This window comes from Centroberyx affinis, unplaced genomic scaffold (genome assembly GCF_046629955.1).
Source record: "Centroberyx affinis isolate AG114_WGS23_722 - 3 ecotype Tasmania unplaced genomic scaffold, CSIRO-AGI_Caff_v1 ptg000076l_1, whole genome shotgun sequence".
In the NCBI taxonomy this organism is placed as follows: Eukaryota; Metazoa; Chordata; class Actinopteri; order Beryciformes; family Berycidae; genus Centroberyx; species Centroberyx affinis.
Window position 1 is genome coordinate 366166 of NW_027278785.1, and position 12730 is coordinate 378895.

The following is a 12730-nucleotide window of genomic DNA, read 5'->3' on the forward strand; positions in this document are numbered from 1 at the left end:
CAGTCTTAATGATGGCAACAAGCGTGACCTGAAGATTCCATTTGAGAATGTCTGGGAGAGGAATGGAGTGTGACTCCACTGTGAAGTCACAGCTCAATTGACTCCTTAGTATTGCCCTCTAATTTGCCTCCCTCTCACTTCTCCCTCTACTTATTCATCAGTGTCTCCACTCTTCCTCTTCCCAGACAGGCAGTAATGATGGTGAATAGACACTCGATTGAGCAGGTTGGACTAAAGGGGAAATCTAATCTAACTGTTGAATACACATACACACACTCTGTGCCCGGCCTGACACTAAGCTCTATTTTATGATATTATCTCTGTAATGCTGGTGCAATTGACCTCATTGACCAGGTTATAGAGGTTGCTATGGCTACAGAGAAATGAGAGAAATACTTTTGTATAACCTTACACCCCTCTGAGTTTCTGAAGTCGTTGCCTGTTGCCATGTGCATGCACACACACACACACACACACACAGGCTTGTTGGAATCTGGGTACAAAAATGTAACTGTGATCCATCATAATCCATTGTAATCTAAAAGTATCTCATTTTTTAACCTTTATTTATCCAGAGAATGTTTGCTGAGTGCAACTGCTCCTTTTCAGCAACACATTCATACAGTTACACTCATTCAGACTGAAAGTAATCAGATTACACTACTGATTTGGCATACTATTACATTACTGATTACTGTTTTAAGCAGGCGATCTACGTAAATGATTATATTTATGAAGTAACTTTTCTATCCCTGTACACACACACACACACACACACACACACATATATACAGCACTGCTTATTCATTCTACCCCAAGGGCCTCAGCCCACCACATCAGTTGAACTCCACTATTTCTCTGACCTTGAAAAATATACCGCATACATATTGCCACTAGCACCAACATTATAGACAGAAAAGAGACACAAATGTATACAAGTGTATACTAATGTTACAGTAATAGTGCTCAGAGTGTTTGTTTCAAAAAAAGCAATCATCGTATTAATATTCATCAGAATTTGATATCTCAGTGTTTCAAACCTTATCTTGGTTTCATTATTGTTCATTTCCTCTGTAGTTGTTCTGATTCGATTGGCTGCTCCAGATTTCTTCCAAGAGCTTGGTTAGAAGACTCATCATTTTCCCACATTATTTCATTTCTGTCGCCAACTCAGCTGCACACATGTGCTTGCCTTCAACAGCCTTCCTTTGCCAAGTGACATAGTACTGTATGATGGTTACCCAGAGTGAGAACATCTGCACTCTCCCCTGCCATCTTGAAGTCAGACTCAGCCTTTGTCTTTTGAACTGTTGTCAGTTGGACATAAAATTATATCCTTTCTTTCTATAAATGAGTCTGACGTTATCTGTTATAGCCCTGCATGTACCATGGTCTATGACTTTGTCCTGCTGAGCTGTATTTACACCAGACTGATGTTGGTTGATATGGAAATATGTCTGTTAAGCAGATTAAAAGCTTACTCTGCTTTGCTGATCAGTGTTTAATAGGTTTACCGTCTCCACTGAGCCCACATAATTTTACTTTATCATACAAGCTGACCAGAAGATTTACCCCAGCCAGTGTTTGGGATAAGCTGGTGATTGGAATTCATCTGATGAATTTAATTTAGAATGAATAAAATGAGCAATTCTTACCATCATGGTAGGCCCTCCACTTCTTATTGTCTATTTGTGTTTATGAGGTTTCAGCTTACTGCTGTTTTTAATCATCAAGTTCTTCTGATTGTTCAAACTGCCAGGATGATCATTCACAGTTTAGATTTGCTGTGCCACTGTGGAACATATGGGCATCACACAGTTTTTAAATGTGCTCTTTTCGCAATATGTGCAAATATTGTGTTTTATTAATCACATCTACCAGTGATTGAAGTCTTCCTGAGATAATGTAATCATATTCTCAATAGACTAGCTGGCTGTAATTGAATGAGGATGTTTCCTGTGGGCTTGGGTTCAACAGGGCTGCTCCTCTACTCTTTTTCCTCTCTGTGATTTCTGCAGTCTTAATGAAGCAAATAGCATGCAGAAATAAACTCATTATAAAGAAGCACTGCAGGCAATCTGGAGGGCAGGTTTGATTGAATAGTTTCGAGTGGAGTAACTTCTAAGGACCATCTTTTATGTCTGCTGGCTTGCCTGGGCTTGTTAACACATGGAGATTTAGTTCTCTTATGGCATTAAGATGATAAATTACTTTCTCACTTTGGGATGTGCTAAAAAAGGCAATTAATACCCTAGGGTAATGTGTCTGAGAGAGTGTGTATATATGAGTGTATATATGAGTGCCATTCTGCATGCATCAGATTTTTTTCTCCTTCCTTCCTTCCTTCCTTCCTTCCTGCCTCTTCTTCCTCTCTCTCTCAACGCTGTCTTTCTCTCTCCTCTCTCTTGAATTCCCTAGATGAACCAACACAGAAATAAAATTCACTTAACCTACCATGTAATGGGGGTTATCTTTGCAACACACATAAAGACTAAACATTAAGTGTAATGTGTAGATATTATATTCTTTCTCTTGTCAGCAAAGTATATAGAAAATAGTGTGTTTGTTTTATTGAAATGATTTTGTTTATGTCTGTTTGTTTATCTAATATGGATATCATCACATCATCAGAGGGGACCTGCAGCTCTCTAATGATGTGAAACTGATACTGCGAACTGTAAATCAGCAGCAGTTTTAATTAAATGAATGAATGACTAAGTAGGAACTTGTGTAGTTGATTTGATGTATTATTTCATTGCAGTGGCCATAAAACTGCATCAAATCTTATGCTTAATATTTTCACATGCTACATTATTTCTCCTGTCTGGTGTGAATTGTCCATAAAAATAATAGATGAGCATTGAAAAGTTAATAACTAACTTAATAACTACAGTGGCTCATTGATCGAATGCTATGGAGTTTTCCACAGAGCTCTAACTCAATGACTGGTCCTGTGGCTCAGTGATTTGAACATGGCACACTGTCAAGGTTAGGGGAACCATCCATGCTGAAAATGTATGCACTCATCAGGGTTAACATGGATGCCAATCTCATCAAAGACTGTATTACTGTTTATTTTTCTTCAAACACATACACTAGAAATAGTGCAGAAGAGGATTAGGGCCGAGTTCTGAGTTTAAAGTCAGAATTCTGAGAATAATCTCAGAACTGACATAAAATTTTCACATGTGGCCCTAATCCTCTTCTGTAAAATAGCATGTGCCATTAAATAGCACACACCGGCTCATTCTGTCTTGTTTGTCTCATTTTGCTTATTTTGAGGTAATGAAAACAAAGAGGAAAATGGTTTGTAGTAATTAAGATAAAGCACAATGTACTATGGGGAAAGTGTAGATAATCTATTTTCATCTGTTCCGATTTATGTATTGATGTGTGTCTACATCACTCACAAATATACATCACCAAATAGTATATAAAATTGTTACAGATTATTTTTTCAGCTGTTGCAATGATCATTTCAAAATTAAGTGGATTTCATATTTCAATAGCCAGCTGGGCTGCAAATGAACACCTCTTGAAAGTTAGGTTGTTAGTAATTAGGCCACAAAGTAACCAAGCCATTTCAAATTGATGTGTGAGAATTACTAAACTCAATCAATGCTTTACAAGATTTTCTTTCAACAAATGAAGCAGTAATAATGTTGAAACTAGTTGATTTATTTTCATACAGCTAATTCACTGGACCCATAACATTAGATAGAAGTATTTTAATGTTTTTTATCAGTGCAGTCTTCTGTGTATAATAACCTGTGTATGAAATATGAGTATGGAACTACTGGTTTAGCTGTAGTCTAATGAGCGACAGAATGGGAAAGAGATAAAAAGGAATAGAGAGATTCCTCTGTGCTTCAGCTTGTCATACGCAGCATCCTGACAATCACACCATCCTTCCCCTGCTGAAGACACAGTGCTGCTGCCTTTTAAACATCACACTGATGAGAAAAACTCCTCTTCTACTGTATGTGTGTGTCTGTACATGCGCACGCGTGCATCTGTGTCTGTATGCATCAGATACTGCATTGTGTGCTTGTGCGCATACATGTGTGTATGTGTGTGGCGTTGAATGTTTATGTGTCAGCGTGTGTGCATAATATGCGCGCGTCAGGGTGTACGCACGTGTGTTTCATGTGTGAGGGTGTGGGTGTTTGTCTATTCATAGTATTCTGTTACATCACCACATGGCCATCTTGGTAGGAAAATAACAGATGATTGCAATAAATTAACAGGTGATCAAGTGTACTGGTAGGAAATGCATGTGACATCATACTATGAATATATGAGCAGTGTATTTGTTTCTGTGAGTGTGTATGTTGCTGTTTTGCTCAAAGCCCCTTGTTTACACTCACCGAGCACTTTAATAGGAACACCTGTACACCTGCTTATTCATGCAATTATCCATTCAGCCAATCATGTGGCAGCAGTGCAATGCATAAGATCATGCAGATACAGGTCAGCAGCTTTAGTTCATGTTCACATCAAAACATCAGAATGGGGAAAAAATGTGATCTCAGTGACTTTGACCGTGGCATGGTTGTTGGTGCCAGACGTGCTGATTTGAGTATTTCTGAAACTGCTGATCTCCTGGGATTTCACTAATAAAGTGCTGTGAGTGGTGAGTGTGAGTGAGTGTATTTGAGGTTTCCTTCGGTTCTTTCCTCGAGGGAAAGCGAGCTTCACATGTGCATCTAAGAAGCAACAAGCTCCTTCTCACTCTCATGTTAGCAGACTGAGTTTTCCCCTCACCTGATGCATTACAGCATCAAGCTACTGTATGCTCAGACTAATACAATAACAAAAACAAAAAGTGTTATCTGCCCCACACCTTCACTATGTGGCGTTTAAAAAGTGTGTGTCTACATGTATACTGTGTGTGTGTGTGTGTGTGTGTGTGTGTGTGAATATATATGGCAGGGTGGGAAGAAACCAGTGGACTGCAGAGGGATGTGAAGGGTGTGGAGTGAAGCTGATGAATTGTTTGTCCCTGTTGGGAGTGCCACTTAGAGTCATTCCTTGTGTGTCAGTATTGATTCTGTCTCTGTGAAACTGGCTGGCACACGGGTGTGTGTGTGTGTGTGCGTGTGTGTGGGTGAGTTAGTGTATAAAAGTGTGTGTGGGATGGTGTGTGTGAGTGCATTTTCACACAAGCGCACTAATCACCCCATTTGTCTTCTCTTCTCTTCTCTTCTCTTCTCTTCTCTTGTCTTCTCTTGTCTTGTCTTGTCTTCTCTTGTCTTCTCTTCTCTTTCATCAAACTCTACTACCTCTCCTCCTCTTTTCTTCTTCCCCAGAAACTAAGGCTGAGCTGGAGGATCTTATGGCAGACATCAAGAAGTTGGCCAACAAAGTGCGCTCCAAGTTAAAGAGTGAGTACTCCTCTTCTCTTCTCTTCTCTTCTCTTCTCTTCTCTTCTCTTCTCTTCTCTTCTCTTCTCTCCTCTCCTCTCCTCTCCTCTCCTCTCCTCTCCTCTCCTCTCCTCTCCTCTCCTCTCCTCTCCTCTCCTCTCCTCTCCTCTCCTCTTCTCTTCTCTTCTCTTCTCCTCTCCTCTCCGCTCCCCTCCCCTCCACTCTCCGCTCCCCTCCCCTCCACTCTCTTCCTCTCCTCTCCTCTCCTCTCCGCTCCCCTCCCCTCCACTCTCTTCCTCTCCTCTCTTCTCTTCTCTTCTCTTCTCTTCTCTTCTCTTCTCCTCTCCGCTCCCCTCCCCTCCACTCTCTTCCTCTCCTCTCCTCTCCTCTCCTCTCTTCTCTTCTCCCAGTTACCTTATCATCACCAATGTAGTCAAATGAATCTTTAGCTATTCGTGTTCATTCAGCTGCAGAATGAGGGAGTTTCAACAAAGCTATTTTGGTAAGACTGTATCCGTAACTAGGGAGTGTAGTCTTCTAGGTGATGGTCAGCTTGGTTTCTCAGGACAGGAGAGAGAAAAAGAGAGAGAGAGAGTGAGAGAGTGTGTAAATGAACTGCACAGCGTTTGGTAGGTAACAGCCAACCCAATTTACACTGGTGGATTCTCTGCTCTAGTGGGAGCAGTGATTAGTGTCACTCGCTCCAGAGGTGGTGGCTGTGATTCATGCGCACACAGAGTTTTATTCACACTTGCATTTGTGCACTCAAACACACTCACGCTAGCATACTGTGTGCAGGCATCATGGATGTGTTACTGAGAATGGTAATGGATCACATCACCAACATGTGCTATATGAGCACCAACAAAATTGTTCATTTATACATATGTGTGTGTGCATTGATGTAAGTGCATGCATATTTGTCTTGTACTCTCGTTTCTCCATATCCCCCCCTCCCTCTTTCTGCTTTGCTTGTACACTTTATTACACTATCTTACCCACTAAATAAAACATGACTTCACTCTTACTCTTTTCCACTTTCTTGTATTCACTGCTGTCATTTTCTTTTATTTCTCCTGCTTGCTGCTTTCTCATTTCTCTCTTGCAGCATGGTTCCTGTGCTTCAGTGTATGAAGATCCGTCTCGTATGCATAAGTCCTGCCTGAAATCCTATGGCATCACAACTCCTGTGCCCACCTCTTGCCTACACTGGCGCACTACACTGATTATTCCCCGCTATATACAACTCCTATTGACTCCCCTGTGCCTCACTCCCAGGCTCAGGTGTTAAACAATAGGGGCCAGAGTTAAAAAATATATATCTCTAGTTCCTCTAGGAAAGTAGAACCCAGCTCCAATACAGTCAGCAAGGAGATAATAGCCCCTATCCATCCCCCTGTCTGCCTACAGATACATAACATGTACACACACACAATGCACACACACACCCACACACAGATACACAGCCTCATGTGCACATACATGTACACAGATATACACACTTGGAAGTGCTATCAGGCGGGACAGGCTCTGCATCACAGGCTTCTAACAGTGTCACTCCAGTTCACATCAGTTGTTGCCACAGGATACCTTTGTGTAGTAATGTGCGCCTACTGTGTGTGTGTGTGTGTGTGTGTGTGTGTCTAGTTGGTCAGCGAGTGACCTCATTGCTGTCTAACAATGCCCTGGGATAGGTCTCTGAGAAAGAACATCAACATTATTCTTCTTTTGCTTAATAAATAGAGGAGGGACAATTTAGATGTAGATCTGGGCAGATGTAGATCTTTAGATGCCTGATGGAGGTTCTAGACAGAAACTGCCGGATAAAATTTAGATTTTTGGAGACATTATGTGAGTGTCTTTTGTATTTATTACGACCTGCCTTGCTTCTCCTAAGCACCTGTCATCAAGACCATTTTTGAGGTGCGCCAAAGATTTCTCTGTCCCTTATTTAAAAGAAGAGAACAAAAAGAGGGGTGTGTGTGCCTGCATGTGAATGTTGTTGATGGTGGGAAGTCATTACATGGCCAATACATGACCTGCTAAACTCCCACATCTAGATCCAATACCACCAAGTGAGATTAATCCTTTAGGCCCTTGTGCGCTAATCATCAATATGCACCACCAACCAAAACAATCTTTCCAAAGCAGTGGCCAGCTTTATGGTGCCACATGGATCTTGGTCCATGCTGGCTCATAGTTCCTGCAAAGTATTCAGCAGCACATTCATGCTACAAACATCCCATTCCACCTCAGCACAAAAGTGCTCTATTGGGTTGAGACCTGGGAACTGTGCTGGCCATTAGAGTAAACTAAAGCCACTGTCATGTTCCTGGAACAATCTAGAGACGATGTGTGCTTTGTGACATTATCCTGCAGGAAGTATCCATTTGAACAAGGGTAGACTGTGGCATGCACCTGATCATCAATAATATTTAGGAACACTGTGGTGTGCAAACAATGCTCAATTGGTACTAATGTGTGCCAGATATTCCCTACACCATTACACCACCAACACCGATCTCCATTTACACCATGGATCAATGAATTGACGCTGCTAAACTATTTCTGAGGTGCTGGAACCAGTGCGTCTGGCACCAACCATCACACTACTACATTCAAAGTCACATAGATTGCATGTCTTACCAATTCTAATGTTTAGTTGAACACTAACTGAACCTCTTGACCCTGTCTGCTTGCTTTGAATACTGAGTCACAGCCATGTGACTCACCGACTGTTTGCGTAAATGGGGAAGTGAACATAATAGTAGCCACAGGATTGTAGGTCTTACAAATCCCTGAGAGTGTTGGAGCTGGTGCATCCCACCCCAGCTTTATCTTTCATCCTTCTCGTTGGAAACCCACTATCATATTCAGTAAGACGGATCCCAATCCCAATTTAAATGGAAGATTAATATAAATGAGAATGTGAATGAGCAGGTCCTGACGTCACTGTGTAATTCAGAGTGCTTTAAATGGCCTCTCTTTGACGGTGTCTTTAATTTATGTCATTATGCTTGGCAGCAGCTCCTCTACAATGGCTTCTAGAGGTGTGAGCGTGAAGGAGCAGTCAGGAAAGTGCTCATTACAGGCAAAAGCTGCTGTTCCATTCTCAGAAATCCTCTTAAGAGGAATGAAAGAGGAGAGCCATCCCGATAATTTATACCTTGATCTGTAAAATTCCTATTTAAGCGCTATCTAGTCAGGCTTTCTTTTCCTTAAGCTGCTATATAACATTCCATTATTGCGTTTCTCTTCTGAGTGACTTTCTGTCACGTGTGATCGGTGTGGATGTGCATGGAGGAGAGAAACAGCTCTTTACACTTACAGCACTTTCAGCATAATATAATGTTCACCAGTCTGACAATAATTGTAATGTTATATAGAACAGGTCTGATTGATTTCAAGCGTAGCATTAGGAATGATTTTTGTTTTGTTCTAACCACTCTAAATGTTCCATATTTTGCTTGGTCTGAATTTTTCAAGGTGAGCTTTGACCTGGTGATTGATTGAGTATTTTTGTGTATCCCTCCAGGTATCCAGCAAACCATTGAGCAGGAGGAAGGGCAGAATAGGTCATCAGCTGACCTGAGGATACGCAAAACACAGGTACAGGTGGAGCAGGGAAGCAGTGGAGTCAAGTAGAGTGGAGAGGAGAGGAGAGCGACTGTCTTCTCTTGGTCTTTATCACTGTCAGCCTATTTTTGTACCTGCTAAGCTCCTGTTCATTTATCATTTAGATTAGTGTCTACCGGTGGCGTCCAGCAAGAACACCAAAGTGAGTTGTTGTGTTATTCCTTGCTCTCTCTCTCTCTCTCTCTCTCTCTCTCTCTCTCTCTCTCTCTCTCTCTCTCTCTCTCTCTCTCTCTCTCTCCAGCACTCCACACTCTCCCGCAAGTTTGTGGAGGTGATGTCAGAGTACAACACCACCCAGTCGGACTACAGGGAGCGCTGCAAGGGACGCATCCAGAGACAGCTGGAGATCAGTGAGTAGACCTGGGAGACTGAACCCTCCTCATACTGACTGAACACTGCATGGATTTAACACATCTGTATCTCATTACAGTTATATAGTATTTGGTAGGCCTACACTATGCACTAAGTATATTTACACCATATACAATACCCAAGTACAGGGTATTGTACAGTTGTCAAGATTTTTTTTCTATTTCCATTAGAGATGCATGAGCACACTTGCGCATACCATTTGATTTCATATACCAACTTCAAGGTGTTTCCACTTGCAGCGAAGTCACTAATTGACACAAAAGCGTCTCAGGCCCGGGCCTGTGATGGAGACGCTTTCTCCAACAATTCCTTTGATATTGAAAACAGGTGTATTGCTATTCCACCTGAGTTGCATCACAGTTACGAATCACTGGTTGCCATCACTAATCAAAAGCACAAACTTTTTTAGCCTTATAGGAGATGGGTCTGCCCGATACTATGGCCTGGATGCACTACGAGGAGCGCAAATCATTACCACACACAAAAAAGAAGAGTGCAGGTTATTCACCTATACCCATCACACAAAGAAAGTCAATTAAGGCATTTTATTTGGTCATTTCTGCATTGGTAGAGAAAAGTCTTTGTTTATTTCTTTTGTCATTTTTTTCTATTTTAGGTCATTGTCAAAACAGTGGTCAGAAGAAACAAATCTTAATCACACCTTCAGTTGCATGTCTTTCATCCCCAGTCTGGACATCATCCTCTTCATCTTCATTACCTCTCTCTCCCTCATCCCCCTGTCCATTCTCATCATAGGCATTCCTCCATGCAATGCAATGCTGAGCATGCAGCACACAACAACAGGCTAATTTGGCTACAGAATAGCCCCCTTAGAGCTGGTAAGGATTCAGTGATTTGCTCAAGCACACTTGAGCAGGGCGGATGCTTGCCAACACAGGGTTTGAACCCGGGTCGTCCGGCTGAGAAACGACCCTCTAGCCTCCCTGCTATTGCACAAAATAGAGCTTTCCTAATTCTGAAATAATATGGAGGGCATCATTTGATTGGCCCCCTTTCCCATTTTCACACTTTCCACAGACATACCCCAAAATACATATTAATTAGGCTTAAAATGCAGTTTGCCCCAGTTCCCTACATATTTTAAATGTTAAAAATGATTGTGCACCTGCCATTTAGATCAGAATCTTCCATTTTTGCAAAAGCATTACCAGGCCTAATGGGTCTTTGTTAATATGTGAGAAGATCTACTAATAGTACTAGTACTACTATACACAAAGTACAATGACATTTTTTTTCTGTATCCAAGGTACTCACTATCTGTTTGCAATTATAAATAATGAAATTTGGACAAAAGGCTTCACTGTTTATGCTCTCATGTGGAGGTATGAGTGCTCAACAAAAGATCCTTTATTGTGGAATATCAGTTTAATTCATCCATATTTTATTCTACAGGCATTTGGCTGGTGTAATGTAGCAAAACAACCACTCTCACAGCCATTTTCAGTGAAAACACTCTTCAAAACACATACATCACCCAACACCAACACTCAGTTACTGAACCATTATATTTGCACAAGACAGTGCAAAATCACTTTTGGAATTTTACATATTTGCACATTAGCTCTGTGCAAGTGTGTGTGTGTGTGTGTGTGTGTGTGTGTGTGTGTGTGTGTGTGTGTGTGTGTGTGTGTGTGTGTGTGTAAAAGGGGGGTATCTGTGTACGCATGCACATGCCAGGTTGCTCCAGCTCGGATCCAAGCTCCTCTCATTTCATTAATATGGTTTGTCAGGTATTATCTCCCGGCCCTAGGCGGCTGGACCGGACACTGACAGAGCCGCTGCCAGCCTGCAGCTACCTATATGGATGACTGTCTGACTGCCTGGCAGGATGCACAGTGCCAGCTGCCCCTAACAGGCATGGCGATAGCGTCACCTTATACACAAACACACACACAGACACACGCACCCACAACCGCACATGTAAAACACTCTATGGCTCATTCAGTGGTAATAGCAGAGCAGCAGGGGTGATTATGTCTTGGCATAGACTGAATTTCCTCTGGCCATCTGTCAGTTTCCTAGAGTGGACTCGTGCAGCCAGGTCTGTATATGTGAGGCCAGCCCAGCCCAACCCAGCTATGCCAACCATATCCAGCCCAATATAACTATACTAATGTCGTCCAGCCAAGAGGACAACAGTAGTAACGTAATGGGCATGGGCCTAATAAAAAACCTGCTCACCTGACTCACGTTTTCCTAAAGCTCCTCCAGATCCATTTGGATTTGATTTGTCAGCTGGTGGACTCACAGGAGGGCCTGAGCGATATCACCTGTCATCAGGGAGGGGATTAGAGAGAGAGGGAGAGTAGAGGGATGGAAGGAAAGGATAGAGGAGAGGAAAGAGTATGTCTGAGAAAAAGAAGGGCTGCATTTTTTTGTTTTGAGGAAACCAAGCTCACAAGCTTCTCCCTTCAGATTACATTGCTTATATGTTTTGTTTTGTTTTGTTTTTTACATAATTTAATTTCTTCAAGGTAATACAGCAAGGGAGCTGTGTTTCTGTTGTGCAACTCACTCTTTGACTAGTCAAAGAGTGAATCAATAGGAGTGTGTCACACACAGAGGTAGACAGAGTCTGGTCTGTCAGACTGAGTATTGATGTGTTCCTCTCAAACTTCTTCACCTCTACACAAACCTGCTTGATACAGAGATAGGAGAAACAGGCAAGCAGCAGACAAACATGTCATTAGCTGTCATTTTCCAGACAACAACATTTCTTCTTTCTTCTTCTTTCATGTCTATTGGTGCCACAGTGCCCACCATCCCCCGTTTGTTTGGTTCAACCAACATCAAAGCCTCTTTCTACACCTTTGCCTCTTTAGGATTCCTACTGTCTGAATAAAATGGATGAACAAATTGCCAGCAGTAAAACATACTGAGCATTCAACCAATTTGCTGGAGAACGAAAGATCATCCACATTGACGCTAGGCACTGACACACCTTTGACATATCCAGGCAAGCTTTCTATTTCTACAGATTGTATAGTATCACAGATTGGATAATTTGCATCCCTGGCTTTATTCCCCAAACGAATGGCTGCCCTGATTTCCTTGCAATAACGTATTTCCATACTGAGCTGCTCTAAGTACTCAGCTATTCAAAGAAAAAAAAACAACACTGTTGCCAGTTGATGAGCTTCTCCCCCACAATTTCTTTCTGTTCTGGCCTTTAAGTAAATGAGCAGGGAGTACAGAGCCGTAACAGCTGGATATTATATTATTCTGTATTATATACTACACAGTAAGAGCTGGATACTATATTATACTGTATAATACTGTATTATACTCTACAAGAGCTTGACACTATATTGACTTTCTATCCTTAATAGATTTTTTTC

The 12730-nt window shown here is 41.7% G+C and overlaps 1 protein-coding gene across 2 annotated transcripts in view; it reads left to right on the forward strand.

Moving 5' to 3' along the window:
- stx1a (syntaxin 1A (brain)) overlaps nucleotides 1–12730 on the forward strand; it is a 37790-nt gene that overhangs the window by 15101 nt on the left and 9959 nt on the right. For both annotated transcript variants that reach the window (XM_071521006.1, XM_071521014.1), the window contains exons 3-5: nucleotides 5310–5384; nucleotides 8899–8972; nucleotides 9241–9349. In XM_071521006.1, coding sequence (XP_071377107.1) covers nucleotides 5310–5384; nucleotides 8899–8972; nucleotides 9241–9349 — 258 coding nt within the window. The remainder of the gene's footprint in view (nucleotides 1–5309; nucleotides 5385–8898; nucleotides 8973–9240; nucleotides 9350–12730) is intronic.